The 15,753-nt window shown below is 37.8% G+C and overlaps 3 protein-coding genes across 4 annotated transcripts; all 3 read left to right on the forward strand.

Annotated features, from left to right (window-relative positions):
* Nucleotides 1-305: 305 nt before the first annotated feature.
* Nucleotides 306-4,941, forward strand: LOC116725792 (oocyte zinc finger protein XlCOF6.1-like). 2 transcript variants are annotated; one of them, XR_004340477.1, is made up of 3 exons: nucleotides 306-663; nucleotides 1,792-3,730; nucleotides 4,531-4,941. XR_004340477.1 is itself a non-coding variant. In XM_032572171.1 (2 exons), the coding sequence occupies exon 2, from the start codon at nucleotides 1,807-1,809 to the stop codon at nucleotides 3,013-3,015; it is 1,209 nt and encodes a 402-aa protein (XP_032428062.1). In that variant the 5' UTR covers nucleotides 306-663; nucleotides 1,792-1,806; the 3' UTR covers nucleotides 3,016-4,941. The 2 variants fall into 2 exon arrangements, 1 of the variants encoding a protein (XP_032428062.1); XM_032572171.1 differs by having other exon boundaries at nucleotides 1,792-4,941.
* A 698-nt stretch (nucleotides 4,942-5,639) lies between these two features.
* On the forward strand, nucleotides 5,640-10,663 carry LOC116725772 (gastrula zinc finger protein XlCGF26.1-like). Its single transcript, XM_032572143.1, has 2 exons — nucleotides 5,640-6,017; nucleotides 7,344-10,663. The coding sequence occupies exon 2, from the start codon at nucleotides 7,408-7,410 to the stop codon at nucleotides 8,944-8,946; it is 1,539 nt and encodes a 512-aa protein (XP_032428034.1). The 5' UTR covers nucleotides 5,640-6,017; nucleotides 7,344-7,407; the 3' UTR covers nucleotides 8,947-10,663.
* Nucleotides 10,664-10,885: 222 nt separating this feature from the next.
* LOC116725780 (gastrula zinc finger protein XlCGF57.1-like) lies at nucleotides 10,886-15,449 on the forward strand. Its single transcript, XM_032572156.1, has 2 exons — nucleotides 10,886-11,269; nucleotides 13,336-15,449. The coding sequence occupies exon 2, from the start codon at nucleotides 13,406-13,408 to the stop codon at nucleotides 14,795-14,797; it is 1,392 nt and encodes a 463-aa protein (XP_032428047.1). The 5' UTR covers nucleotides 10,886-11,269; nucleotides 13,336-13,405; the 3' UTR covers nucleotides 14,798-15,449.
* Nucleotides 15,450-15,753: the final 304 nt, after the last annotated feature.

The raw sequence follows: 15,753 nt of genomic DNA on the forward strand, positions 1-15,753 counted from the left end.
TTGTACAATAGAAGAAGAAGAAAGTGAGGAAAATAAACACAAACAATCAATTGAAAGTTTTATGATCAGGAAGAGACAGTTGAACACATTATGGTACACTGTAAGAAATATGATACCTTGTTTCACTTTCTACCTTGAAAAGATTAAAATGAGAAATATATATCAGGAGATTACGATATTACAAGTTCTTCAGTGTACTTTGAATTAGATGTCAGAATCCAATGTCCACACTCCTTACCAGCTGGTGGCAGCAGTGGTGACCTTTCAGGTTGTTTGCTAAACGCCAATAATTACAAGAGAAGAAGACGCAGCAATGCACGATGAATGGGGCAATGTTCCAACCCCAAAAGCAAAAAGAAAGAAGATGAGGAAATAAAGTTTGAGTTCTTCACTTTTTATTAAAACAGTCATATCTCCTTCTTAGCTTTGTTAATATTTGAAACACGCCTTTAAGACCCAGTTTCCTCTAGTTTTAGGAGCAACAGCTGCCTGACAGAGACTAGTTAGCCTCAAAGCTAGCGGTCAAGCTAACGCTATGAACAAGACAGTTTAGTTTTAGAAGAAAGGGGACAAAACCGACTGTTCACGGATATTTCTGGAGGCTAACTGGGCTCTGCACTGCTAGCATCTCCTTCTCCGAGGAACACGAACGAGATTTTTACGGTAAGAGAGCAATATTTGACGTGCTGGGACAGTAAATGTTAGCTAGCTTCGTTGCCTTTCCGCCATATTGGGAGTGGAAACAGCGGCCAGTAAAAACAGAAAGAAACACAACAGAATACAACAAACAGTAAACAAACTCATACAAAAATACATGTATGAGTATAAAACTATATATAAATAGTTTTGAGAGCCTACTTGTCGATGGAGTCTGATATTGATTGTATATACTGTAACTCCACAGCTTTACGAAAGTGAAGAACGTATTATAAACAAATTGAAAAAGTGTTTAGCCCAGTTAAAAGAATAAAAAGAGCACTAACCTGCAGATTTATGCAACAGTAAGAAACTTTCACAACTGTTAATACTTTTACATGAACAAAATGGACAAAAAAATCAGCTACTGAAAGCTAATGATTTCAGTATTCCAGTGATCAAATGGAACAAAATAGCTGGTTTTGCCATTTTAAATATTAAAATTGCATAAAAATATAAACCAATCTTTTTTAAGTAGGAAAATAAACACTGCCTAAAATTCAATAACGCAGCATTCCTTTAGTGAACACTGGATCATTTGTAGCAAAGGAAGCATCTGCAGCTAAATAAATACTTCTAACATCAACATGTGAAAAGCTCAGGCCTTTCTGCTGGACTGAGCGTCCAGTACAGTGAAGGGCTGATCTGGTGATACTGTTTTTAATTAATACTTGGATAGAAAAAGTTGTCCAATTGGAGATTTTTTAATTCTTCTTATTATTATTATTTTTAAGAAATGTGATGCAGGTAAAATGCCACCTGAAAGATTCTGGGTAGAACAGATTTAGACTTCTTAAATTCAAAATGTAAATTTTTTTTCTATACAGTTTTAGTTTCATTACAGCTCTGTGTTGTTTCTCAGCAAATTGTCTTCTTTTGAGTCTATATTTCGTTATTTGATTACTAAATTAGCTGATGATTATTTAGTTTTTTACAATTAATCTGCTTTAATTGTTTCATCCCTAAATGATAGAGCAGAGATTTAATCAAGCTTTTGAATCTGCAGCAATTAATCTTGAGCAAGCAACTCCAAATATTTCAGATTTAGTTAAAATCTTCTAGTTAAAGTTCTGCTTCTGTTCTTCTCTCCATCAGGTCTTCCACTCCACCATGTCTTTTACTTGGGAGGTTGTTGCTGATCGGTTTCTCGTTCACCAACAGATAAACTCCAGTCCAAACGCTCTAGAGATTAAAGTGGAACAGGAGGAACCGGAACCTGGACCAGTCAAAGAAGAACAGGTTGAACTCTGCGTCTCTCCGGAGGAAGAGCTGCTTGTAATGAAGGTGGAGACTGACTCCGTCACAGTGACCCCTGCTGGTGACGACATGATAAAGGAGGAACCTGAACCTGCAATGATTAAAGAGGACGAAAAGCAGCTTGTAGTGAAACAAGAGACAGAGACCGTCATGGTGGCTCCTGCCAGTAAACCAGAACCAAACCAAGACTTACTCCTCTCTGCAAGCGTTTATGAAAATGAGAGCCAACTTCAACGAGGAAGAAATCAGAAAGACACAAATGAAGTGAAAAAGCTGACGTCACGGAAGAAAAAGTCTTTTTCCTGTGAAAAATGCGGTGAAAGTTTCACTCAGTTTCGATACCTGACTGTTCACCTGAGGACTCACAAAGATGGAAAACCTTTCCAGTGTGCCATCTGCGGAAAAGGTTTCACCAAGCAGAGCAACTTGACCGCCCACAGGACAATTCATACAGGGGAGAAACCCTTTCCCTGTGAACTGTGCGATAAATCTTTCAGGACCAATGGTCAGTGGGTCAGCCACACCAGAACTCACATAGGGGAGAAGACCTTTCCATGCCCGACTTGTGGAAAATGTTTTACCCATAAAAACACACTCAACAGGCACATGCAGATTCACTCAAGTGGGAAATCTTTGTCATGTCTGACATGTGGAAAACTTTTTGCCAGAAAAACTACCTTGAATGTTCACGAGAGGAGTCACACGGGCGAGAAGCCGTATATCTGTAAAGTCTGCGGCAGTTCTTTCAATTATAGCTGGCATTTGTCTAATCATGAAATGATTCACACAGGCGAAAAGCCGTTCTCATGCGTGACCTGTGGAAAGAATTTCAGGGAGAAAGGAAGTTTAAAAACACACATCAGAGTTCATACGGGTGAAAGACCTTTCGTCTGTCGCGTTTGTGGAAAAGGTTTTGCTCAGAAGTATAATCTCACAGTTCACATGAGGACGCACACAGGAGAGAAGCCGTATTCTTGCAAAGCATGTGGTAAATGTTTCAGTGACAACAGTCATTTCAGGCAACACATAAGGTCTCGAAAAGATGAAAAGCATCTTGGGTGATAGGAACTCAATCCGTCAAGCAATAATCTCTAGAAACCCAGCAGTGGGGCTCAAAGGTTGAAATTTTTACCAATCATGCTAAAGTTTTACTGATATTGAAATCTTAAAATGGGAAGTGTTAGGATCGTACGATGGAATATAAGGGCCAGGCTAGCAAAAATGGATATGAGAATAAGGTTGTTATTGCACAATAAAGTTGCAATAATATGAGAACAGCCATAAGAATAGAGTAGAGTGATTATATTCAGATTAGTCAGATTACCAGAATGAGGTTGTCTTTTAGGGGAATGAAGCAGGAAAGTGTTAGAAACGTACGATGGAACAGTAATAATTTTATTAGAATTCCTTCCTGAAACATAACTAAAATGAGGAATGTCTTGTGAAGTTATACTTTGGTTTCAGTTTTATAAAAATGAAATACTTGATTTTTAAGCATTAAATTATTCTCAGTAGATTGAAGCAACCATGCAAATGACTGAGTTTATTTCAGAGAAAGTTCCACATCGACTTGCTGGGTTGATCATGTCAGATCTTGATAATTTTGCTGTCATTAAAACAAATTTTTCCCGTAATATTCAATATCCTCTTTGTTTAACACATATGACGACCTTATTCTTGTGATTTCAAAAAAGAAAATCGGACCTTGCCCTTTAAGGTCTACTGAACTTCCTACTCTAAGAATGTTATTGCTGGTCAGCTCAGAGTAAAGGATTGTGTCTGGGCAGCGATAAATTAGTTTAGGATTCAGATATCGATTTATTTTATTGGTTTGATGTGTTTTCAAATCGCTAAATCCTATTTTTCCTTTTGAATATTCAACCATTTCATTGCTTGATTAACTTTTCCAATGGACCGTTTCAAAGCAGAGTACTAAGTTTATTGTGCAGAGCTGATTAGATGGATAGAGTAGGGATGCAACTAACAATTATTTTAATAGTAAACTAATCTATTGGTTATTTTTTCTTTTTTTAGAATCTCCATCACTTTATGCGACTGAAACTCACTTATGTCGCTTGTAAAAATGTTTTTACTCTACGACTCACTGTTGTTCTAGTTTACACACCATGACACCACTTCTCTTTGCAAAGAAAAGAAAATGTAAATTTAAACTTTAACTGACTTTATTTTAAACAAAAAATATATATTTACATCTGATAGCAGTGAGCTGAATTATTTTCACACCTTGAAGAGTGGGTATAATAACTTACAACTGATCTTTGCTTCAAAACATTTAATGATTAAATGAGTAAATAAAAAAACTTTTTTCCCAAGCCATCTTCAAAACACTAGTTTCCCCCAAACAGTTAGTTATTCCTACATCGGTCCAGCGCATGCAGCCATCCCAATGCTGCATGTTTAAAAATCCACATTTAGCCCTCTCTTTTGCTACTTCTACTTTGTTTAAATTCACTTATTAGCAAAAACAAGCAAATGAGTTGCTAACCTTTTGCTTAAACTTAACTCACCCTGCAGAAACGGCTGCAGGTGCTTTCATGCCTTGCCGTCTGTTGTAAGGTCTGCATTTGACCCGTTTCCCTGATTGATTCCTTATTAGCTTTTAGACTGATATTGTACTAAATCCCATCCTGAACTGTGACTTTGCTGCATTGTTGTTTTCTATTATTTGACTATTATAAATGAGTTTCTAAGTTTATTTCTTTTTCCTTTTGTGTAGTCGTCAGGTTGCATGTTGATAACTTTGAGTTTGGCTCAATATTTTGACTTTAAGGTTAAACTATTGTGTTAATAAATTTCTACGCTTTAGAGAAACGTTATTTGTGCTTATTCTGGGTATGTGTCACGTGATGCATCAGGTGCAAGATGTCTCTCTGCATAACAAAGAGAAACCGCTTCCTGGAGAACCACAGCAACACAAATGAAGAACAGAAGGACAGTAATGCTTTTCCCAATAAAATGATGACCTTGTGTAGCTGTGCAGAACCTCAGTGGTCCTTTTGCAGAACTGCTCCTGTTCTGAGAGGCTAAAAATGTTTAAAACACAGACATCTCTTCTTTCGTGGTCCAAAAGCTTCCTCGCTTAGTGACTTTCTTCATTGTGCATTCTGTTTACTGTGCTCAGGCACATGAAGTAACTAAATCACCAGGTTGTACAGATGTTTTCTGTCTTCAACTTTCAGAACAAGCAACTCGATAAATAAATTTGAAAGAGCAATGAATAACTTATATATTTTAATTTGCATAAAAATATGCAAAATTATCCAAAGAAGTTTGAAGTGAAGCAACTTCATTGATCATTTTTAGTCTATAATATGTATTCAAGTCAGAAAATTAATAGAAAAATAATGTTTTTAACTTCCAAGTTAAAAACATTAGATCCCATCAAGCAGACTAACAAGCCATTTTAGTGCTTTTAGTGATAAAATGCGATGAAATTAAAACATTTCAATGACGCCTTAATCTAAACCTTATTTCTACCAAAATGTAAAGATCCTTTATACAGTTAAAGCAACTATTGCTGTCATTTTTAGTTCTTTTATTCTTAGAATCATGTTGCTTGGAAAGTATTGAATATGACTGCGGTGACCATTTTATTTCACTATAAGTTAATTTTTTTTATAAATGTAGGGTATGTGAGTTGTACTTTAATGCACCAGCGGTGATGACACTGTGCAGCGGTGCAGAGCATGTTGGGAAACATCCTCACAGAGAAATCGCGATAATGTTTCTCCAAGCTGGGTTGCTTCGAAAAAAGCTCCGTGCTCCTCCTTTAACGATCACTTAAACGATATTCCATCCCAGGCTCTGACAGTAGCTACAGCTCGCCATTAACGCCGATTCCTTTCCGTTATGTCAACAGTAACAGCCTGAGGGAAACCCGTTAGCCTCTGAGCTAACTGAGAAGCTAACTCCCCGAGGGACAAGCAACCAGTTTCATTGAAGCCCAAAACACGAAAATGTCTTAAAAACAGACAATACTGGAGATTTATTGGATCCTGGATGTTTAATGAGTTTCTCATTTAGGTGGAAAACGAGTTTGATCGGTAAGAGGACCTTGTCTTTTCAACTATAGCAATAAATGCTAGCTTGCCTATCTGCTACATTGGCGGAGCTGCAGCAACATGTCAACGTGGCCGCCATCTTGGCAGAGGCAACTTCAGCCAAAGAAGTATTTAAGTTACCGGAGCTGCGGCTTTATTGGGACTAAAGGGAGTTTGTTTGCATTTTTAGTAAACTGTTATAAACCCCAAGCAACAATAGTTGCTGTATATAGTTAAACACCAAGAAAAATAAATATTAACTTCGTAGTCCCTGAAGTTACATCTATTTGAACAAAAATAATTTCAGATTTGCCACTTAAGGAATAAAACAGACTTTTAAATCCCAGTGTACTGGGTGAATGTTGATTGAATTTTCCTTTGTTGTTGATGCTGCTATTGCTGAAACCATACTTTACAGAGTTTTAAATACACCTGAAGGTTTTGCTGTACAGGTCCACTTTTTGCAACATGAAATCATTATTACAAATTAAGTCATTCTACGCTTTAAATCAGCATCATGTCCCCCACTCTTCTTCTCCTGTTAGACCAAGTCCTGTGAATTGAGCTGAAAACCAGAAGTGTTACCTCCCCAAATGGACAAATATGCCAATTAAAGTTAGAAAATGAACACTGTGCTTCATAGAATGGTTATGAAATGTTTCACTGCAAAATTAAGAGAATTGTTTTGAAGTTGTGAGAATAAAGTCATAATACTAGAATGAATTAATACTTCTGGAAGATAAAAGTAGTAATTTAATAAGTTCTACATGATTTAGATCTGGATTATTGATTGAAGCTTTTATTTGTTCTTTAAAATTATTTTTTTCTTGTAATTTTACCACATTTTATGTTAATATTCCAAATTTATTCTGCTAATATTATGACTTTAATTTCACATTGTTTCTACTTTATTCTTGTAATTAAAAACCAAAATTCTTTAGTCTGGCCCTAATTTGGGAAGTAGTGACGTTAAAAACTAAGTACACTTTCTGCCAGTTTAACAGTTTTGATGTAAATAATCTGGTTGAACAACATTTTAAAAAGTTTTCTCAATGAAGCAAACATGAAAAGAAACTGAAATCTTGCAACTGAATACATCAGGCTTTATTATTTTAATTTTTTTAAAGTTTTAAAATTATTTAAAATAATCTTTATGCTCTTTACCATTTTCTTTATAAATATTAACGCATTTTTTCATATGTAATTTGGAGTTTTGATGTATTCTGATTGATTTTAAGAGCAGTTTTTAAACATTTTGATCAAATCTTTAAAGGAAAACATTTTGCAGTTTTAGCTATCTTAACATTAAACATCTATTTTTTCCTGCAGGCTGATCAAATCCCATTTCCGACAAGACTTCCAGTCTTTGGCTCGACGGACTAAATGCCAAGTAATGAAGGAGGAGCAGTCGGAACCAGAATCCCAGCCGATGGCGGCGAAGAGCAGGGGTTCAGAATCTCAGTCAATCAAAGAAGAAGTGGGAGAGTTTTGCCTCCATCAGGATGGAGAGACGCTTTTAATTAAGCAGGAGGTAGAAACGGTTTTGGTGACTTCTGTCCATGAGGACGTTGTCAACAATGTACCGCAACTGGAGCAGATGAGGGAGACTGGTAAGCAGGTTAAAGAGGAACCAGAACCGGTGCTGATTAAGGAGGAACAGGAGGACCAGGATGAAAAGTGGCTTGTAGTGAAGCAAGAGTTTAAAGAAGAGAATCAACCAGAACCAAACAAAGCCCAACTTTTCTCTGCAAACTCTCCTGACGGTGAGAACCATCAACAAGGAAGCAACCTGAAAGCCTTGGGATCAAATGGAGATAAAGAGCCGAAGCCGAGAAAGAAACGGTGTAAAAAGAACCTGCCTTCCTGTGAAACATGCGGCCAAACGTTTACTCAACTTCGATACCTGACGGCTCACCTGAGGACTCACAAAGACGGGAAGCCTTTCCAGTGTGCGACCTGCGGAAAAGGTTTCAACAAGCAGAATAACTTAACCGTCCACATGAGAATTCACACGGGAGAGAAACCCTACCCTTGTGAACTGTGTGATAAATCCTTCAGAACCACCAGCCAGTGGGCCAGCCACACAAAAATCCACATCGCTGGGAATCCTTTCCGATGCGAGACCTGTGGGAAAACCTTCACCAAGCAAAACAACCTAACTAAACACGAAAGGGTTCATACTGGCGAGAAGCCCTATCCTTGTGAACTGTGTGATAAATCCTTCAGAACCACCAGCCAGTGGGCCAGCCACACAAGAACCCACACAGGCGAGAAGCCCTGTTCCTGCTCAACTTGTGGGAAAGGTTTCTCCAGACGCTACGACTTGAACGTCCACATGAGAACCCACACGGGCGAGAAGCCTTTCTCGTGTCATATTTGCGGGGAACGTTTCATCAGGAAGATCACCTTCAACTTTCACGTGAGAGCTCACACGAAGGGGAAGCCCTTTGCCTGCGAGGTCTGCGACTCGTCTTTCAACTACAGCTACGATCTGGCTCGTCACATGAGGATTCACACGGGCGAGAAGCCATTCCCGTGCCTGACTTGTGGGAAAACCTTCAGGGAGCGAGGAAGTCTGAACGGACACATCCGAATTCACACGGGCGAGAAGCCCCATGTCTGCTTGGACTGTGGGAAAAGTTTTGCTCGAAAGCACAACTTGACTATTCACATGAGAACCCACACAGGCGAGAAGCCATATTCCTGCGATATTTGTGGAAGGTCTTTCACTGACAACACTATACTGCTCAATCATGTCAGAACCCACTCAGGTGAAAAGTCTTTCTCATGTCCCTATTGTGGTAAAAGTTTCACCAAGAAATACACATTGACTGTCCACATGAGGACTCACACAGGCGAGAAGCCGTTTTCCTGCCAGTCGTGTGGGGAGGCCTTTATTTCCAGAGGCAAACTGACTAAACATGTGTGTTAAATGAGCCTCCAGTTGGTTTTACTTGCATTAGTAATGGATATCAAGCTTTGTTTACTCAAAAAAGAGTAAATACTGATCTATGTTATGACTGAACCTGTCTGGATTTGGAGTAACAGCACCACCTACTGGACAAATAATTTTATTGTTATTGTTTCTTGTTCAGGAATTGATTAGTCGAAGAAAGAAAACACATTATGGAGAAACATCTGATTTTTCTCCAGACTTTTTCTTGTCTTCAGTTTTCTAAAAAGCAAAAATCTTATTAATGCTTAATAGAAGTTGATAGGCTTAAAATTAATAACAATTATCTTTGAATTACCCATCAGTACTTTCATTTTGGAATGACTGAGTGCACTTGTACAATGCAACAATAAAAAAATTTTTTTGGACTTCAGTCAAATTCAAATCCAGGTTAAAATGACAATAAATTAAAAGTATTTTGCTCATTTTTATGAACAAAATAAAGGTACCAAATTTCACAAGTTGCATTTTAGAGTTTGTGTTTGATATGAGAGGTTTGGCAGAAGCTACAGGTTTATAGCTAAAGGTACAGTAATATTCAATAAAGTAGAATAAAAGCCCCAGTGTGGCTCATATGTCAGAATAAAAGAACATGAAAATAACCTTCAAGCAGATATTAAACACACTTTTCATTAAGCCCACATTTATGTTTTTAAATGTTTTTTTATTGTTTTGATCTAATTTAAATATTACGTGTTTTAAAACGTAACATTTAAGTTTAATGTTAAGTTAAAATTTAGTAAGTGAAAAATCATAACAGAAATAAAGGCTTCCAAGCATTTGTTTGAATATTTAATCTACATAGAGTTTGACGTGGCGTTCCTGAAATTAATGTATTTTTCTTTAATATTCTGATTTATTAAATCGGCCTGTATTTTTTTATTCAACAGCTCAGAATGTAATAAATATAATCTATATTAAGTGAACTGTAAATGTCAGTTCCTTCGGAGTCCATTATGTTCTGAAACGTTCATTTTCTCCCACCGTTTGGTTTAATTACTCCAAATAAAACCGTAAAATCCTTTTCTTTGAAAACCTCATTAGCAGTTAACTTCTGATAAACCATCAGTTTGGAAAATATGTTTAAGTAAATTTATTATTTCGTAGATGGACCTTTTTAATCATGAATCATTTTATTACAAAACAGCATAAGTGTGACTAACATTAAATACCATCTGTTGATCCTTTCATTAGTAAATAATTCAAATTATCTCACTGTAAATGTGATTGGCTTGTTTCTGTTGCATCTGTAATCAATTATGAGACTAACTGAAATATTTTATACTCTAATATTAAATCATGTACTAGACCGACCCCTATAACATCCTTGCAGTTGTTTTGGACTCTATGATCTATGACACTTTTAACTCATTTTTGACTGATACTTTTTTTTTCTTCATTTTTTGTCATTTTTTTATTAACCAAGCACTCCTCCCTTATTTAATAAAAATAATTTGGAAATTACATTTATTTATTTAGGCTAACTTTGCATAAAACAATGGAAAACAACATTTATTTAAGGGGGTACATAATTTTAAGCTTTATTTTTTACTTTTCCGCCACTTTATAAACTTTCCCTGACAGATGATCGCTTAAGGATGAGCGTTATCATGTAATAATGTTCTGCTCTGCTGATAATTGGTTTGTTATAGTGAATGTGAAGACGACATGCCAAATTAAAGTTGAGAAAGATGAATTGTTTCTTGTTTTTATGATACAAAAATTTTGAAAATTTACCAGCTATTTTTGCTTCTTTTCTGTGGTATATATAAACTAGCAAATTATTAATGATGGTTGAAAATGTTTTTTGTTTGAATGCTAAATTATGTAACAAGTATAAAATTGAACTGTTGATGCTTATATAAGAGATATAACAAGGTGGATGTGACTACGGTGGGTATATTTACTGTCTGATGCAGAACACAGTATTTTGTTGTCAATCCCGTACTGACCACAGGATGGCGGTAATGATCTCAGTAGCTTTACCAACCACAGTAAGAAGCAGAAACGCTAAATAAAAGGTTGGTGCGGTTCTGCTCATCACTGGAAAATGCTAAACATAACCACCTCTCATTTCAAGTGCGGACATCATTTCTAGTATTCCTTTAATACAGATTTATCTGTTTCATCAGCAACAGTAGCGTGAGAGCGGCTAGTTAGCTTCCGAGCTAAGTGAGAAGCTAAGTGTTCGAGGAGAAGAAGCTCTTTCCTTTTAAAGGCGCAGGCGCTGAGAAAACTGCCACATTTTCAGACACTGGATCGTTTCGAGGATTTTCCCGAGGAACAGAGACGAGTTTTGCCGGTAAGAAAGCCGTTATTGGCGAGCGGTGACGAGCTAGCTGCGGCAGCACGTCAGGCTGTCCGCCATATTGGGAGGGGAAGATGTATCGCCATTAAAAGCATTACAAACGTTTTTATTTTTACGTTTTACAAACGTAAAGATTTGATAAAATGAAACATTATTTATACATCAATTCTCTCTTTTGCTAAATCTTTCATAATTTAACTTTGAGTCAATATTTTGACCATAAAATTCAACAAATATGTTCACAACACATACAAGCCCATATGGCCTTATAATATATGCAGGGGTGGACAGTAATTAGTTGCAGTTTCTTGAGTAAGTTTTTCACAATATTGTATTTAAAACAGTTGTTTCACACTCCATATGTTTACTCCAGTAATATTAGTCTAATGTATTGCTATCTCTTGACCCTGTTAACGTCAGAAACAGAAGGAAAATATATTTTTTTAACAATGAAAAGAAAAACTTTCAACTTTTTTAAAATTTAAACTTAACTGATAGCAGTGCAGAGAGGCTGCAGCCAATCAGCAGATGTTGGTTCCATTCAGCTTCCAGGTTGATACCAGTAGGAGAACAGTTCTTAACGTAATAAAGTTTAAATTTGAACCTAATAAAGTTTAAATTTGAACCATCTTCACAACAGTTTTCAGTTCAAAACAAACAACAGAGTCACCAAAATCTCAGACCTCTAAGATCTAATCTCTCCACAGTATGAAATAATGAAACAAAAGACTCCTTGCTGCTGTAGAAACTGGATGTGTTTGGTTGCTCAGTGATTTCTGTTCCCCGTTTCCTAACTGCACTAAAACAGCAGCGGGACCCAGACAGGACAAAGGTTACATCATATTCATATCAATTCAATTTTATTTAGGGTTAGATGATAATGCATCTTTTAAAAAAGCTGTGAAACTTTTACAGCTCTGTCAGCAGACAGAAGTGCTGCAACCAAACATCTCTGTCAGAGGTCAGAGGTCAGAGTCCTGCAGATCTTTAACTTCAACATCCAGCAGAACTTTTCCATCATTGTTGAGTTTAGGAATAAAACTTTGCTTCAACAACAGAACAACCAGAAACCTTTCTAGAGTTTCACTTTTATAAACTATTAATATTTGCTTTTAGTATTTCAACAAAACTTTAAATACTAAACTTTCAGGCTGTGCAGCAAAAAGACAAAGCAACAGTTTTGTTTTCTTATTTGCTTAATATTAATCAGAGTCTCTAAGGAGTAAACCTGGGTGTTTTCAGTCTAGTCAACATTTGGTGAGTGAAATATCAAGTTTGAGTATTGATCCATCAACCAGGTCCAGAGGTGGGCAGTAGTTACATTTATTAAGAAAACTTTTAGGAATAAATAAGTTTAATTTCTTTGCAGTTTTATTAGATCTATAATTCTGATCTGAGGATAATTTAACCGATATTCCAATCGTATGTTCAGCTTTCTATTAAAAATATATTTTATCTTTGAACAGTTTTAAAGCATGTAGTTTTAGATTAAAGGAGAGCTGAAATCAAATCTCAAAATATTGATTTTGTATGAATATAATTTACACTGAATCACTTCCACAGCAGTTTCCTGGGACAGATTCCTCTGACTGTAAAATGATACTGTTTCCAAAATGTGGTGGTTTTGGGTTTGGAGTTACCGTCCACTCAGTCCGCCCGACCCGGGTTCATGACGCGCACTGGGCCTCAGCGAGCCTCTAAAACCACACTACTGTCGATGAGTGGAAATAGAAGGAAAATTAGTTTTATTGTATATGAAGGTATGCTGGAAGGCTTTCAGTCTGATACACAAATGTACAGAAAATCAACAGGCAGGTCTTTAAAAAACATCTGTATACATTGTTTTATTAGTGTTTTACAACAAGCATGTTTTATGATTGTCCTTCACCTGATCACCAGAGGTGAAAAATAAAAGTACAGCAACATTGTCAAAGTTAATGTTTCACTAACTTTTATCTTTATTGGTTTTTAAGCACAAAGTCAAATTGTGTCACTTGGCTGATTAATGTTGACCATTTCCTCCGAACTTCACATTAAAGTTGACGTTCTTCTGTTTTCAGGCCTTCCTCCGCATCATGTCGGCTTTGGAGCAACTCCAGTGTTGACCTCAAAGAACCAACAACCAGAGAGATGAAGGAGCAACAGCAGGAAGCAGAACTCCAGCCGATGACCGGGATAAAAGAAGAAACAGAACCTCAACCAATTAAAGAGGAACATGTTGAGTTGTCCATCTTTAAAGATGAAGGACCATTTGTGGTGAAGCAGGAGGGCAGCAGCTTCATGGTGAATCCTGCACATGAATCAGAGCTCCAGCAGACGACGGAGACTAAAGAGGAACCAGAACCTGTAGAGGTTAAAGAGGAACTCTGCAGTGATCAGACTGAAGATCAGCTTGTAGTGAAGCAGGAGGCTGAAACCTTCTTGGTGTCTCCTAGTTGTGAGCAAAAAGACAACGGTGAACCTAACAAGAACCAACAGCAGCCAGGAAGCAACCAGAAAGACTCTGGAACAAGTGGAGAAAAAGATCTGAAGCCAGACAGGAGACATCAGGACACCAGAAATCACAGGGACGATGTGGACAAGTCAAAACCAAAGAGACAAAGAAAAAAACTGCCCACTTGTGAAATGTGTGGAAAAAGTTTCACTCAGCTCAGGTACCTGACTGCTCACCTGAGAACTCACACGGGTGGGAAACCATTCAAATGTACGACCTGTGGAAGAGGTTTTATTAAGCAGAATAACTTGACTAAACATGTAAGGATTCATACGGGTGAGAAACCGTACCCCTGTGAATTCTGTGATAAATCCTTCAGAACCAGCAGTCAGTGGGATAGTCACACTAGAACCCACACAGGTGAGAAACCCTTTTCCTGTCCCACTTGTGGAAAACGCTTCTATAGGCGCTTTGACATGACCATCCATGTGAGAACCCACACAGGAGAGAAGCCGTTTTCATGTCAGATTTGTGGAGAGCGATTCATCAGAAAGACCACCTTTAAAATCCATGTGAGAGCTCACACAGAGGAGAAGCCGTATGCCTGTACGGTCTGCGGCTCGTCCTTCAGGCTTGGCTACGATCTGGCTCGTCACATGAGGATTCACACGGGCGAAAAGCCGTTCTCATGCCCAACCTGCGGGAAATGCTTCAGGGTGAGAGGCAGTTTAAATGAACATCTGAGAGTTCACACAGGTGAGAAGCCTCATCCGTGTTTGACCTGTGGAAAAAGTTTCACCCGGAAGCGTAATCTGACGATTCACATGAGAACCCACACAGGCGAGAAGCCGTTTTCTTGTGATGACTGCGGTAAATCCTTCTCTGACAACACTGTGCTGATCAACCACATGAGAACCCACACAGGCGAGAAGCCCTTCTCATGTCCTGTATGTGGGAAAAGTTTTGCTAAAAGATACACCTTGACGGTGCACATGAAGACCCACACACGTGAGAAGCCGTTTTCCTGCCAGTCGTGTGGTGAGGCTTTTACATCAAGACGTAAACTGACTAAACATGTCTGCAGTTAATTCCTAGAATACCTGCAAACATTAGCATAATGAATAAACCACTCAATCCTTTCTGTGCTTGGAGTGCTGCTGCCATCTGCTGGACATATTATACCCAGAGGAAGATTTACAGTAGAATCTGAGATTTTTCTGGTTTTCTCAGATGCTGCTGATCTTATTTCATTTCTTTGTTGTTGGAAGAAATGGTTCATGTTTTTTTCACCATACTTATTGAAGTCATGACTCTGCTTCCAGATGTGTTTGACTGAACATCAGCTGGACTTCATGTTTCCTAAAGACTCTTCACTTTTCATTCAACATGACCTGAGCCACTTCCGTACGTGGAGCTAATTCTGATACGTATCCGATTGTTTCAAAGCGTCTGCAGTCTGAAAGGTCAGCTCACATTTTAACTGCTCACAATGAACAGTTAAAGTTCAACTGTTCACATTGAAGACTCACTGCAGTTAAATAAATTATAATAATAATGTAATAAATTAGCAGCATAAACGACCAGGCAAAAAAAACAAACTTATTTCAGCAAAAATGTTGAATTAACCATCAAGGCCTGCTGTGTGAATTTCATGAGACTGAACTGTTTGTGGTTTGCTACCAGATGTCAGATGAATCTCTTTGAGACACAATATATGTCGTATCTAAATAAATGAGAAATGACAGGGCAAATAAACGGAAGACTCTTTAGCCCCACCTGCATATCCAGTCGGGGTCCCGCTCTCACCACCGCCTATCAACGCTGACCAAACAGTCACGTCCATCACCCCAAGGAGTTGAAACCTCATCATGGCATCTTTTCCAGCCACCCTCCTCACCCCTTCTACCCCATTTCAGGCTCCCTTAGACCCCACCCCAGGAGGGTCGGGGGATGGAATCCAAACATCAAGCTCCGAGGATCGCATTCACAGCTCAATGCAGCCGGGCCCGAGCGAAGAACTTTAAATTGGATGTCAATAAACCTT

This window comes from Xiphophorus hellerii, chromosome 9 (genome assembly GCF_003331165.1).
Source record: "Xiphophorus hellerii strain 12219 chromosome 9, Xiphophorus_hellerii-4.1, whole genome shotgun sequence".
Taxonomy (NCBI): domain Eukaryota; kingdom Metazoa; phylum Chordata; class Actinopteri; order Cyprinodontiformes; family Poeciliidae; genus Xiphophorus; species Xiphophorus hellerii.

Bases quoted from the DNA above. Each gene is read 5' to 3' on its own strand.
- LOC116725792 (XM_032572171.1), top strand. From the start codon at position 1,807: ATGTCTTTTACTTGGGAGGTTGTTGCTGATCGGTTTCTCGTTCACCAA.
- LOC116725772 (XM_032572143.1), top strand. From the start codon at position 7,408: ATGAAGGAGGAGCAGTCGGAACCAGAATCCCAGCCGATGGCGGCGAAG.
- LOC116725780 (XM_032572156.1), top strand. From the start codon at position 13,406: ATGAAGGAGCAACAGCAGGAAGCAGAACTCCAGCCGATGACCGGGATA.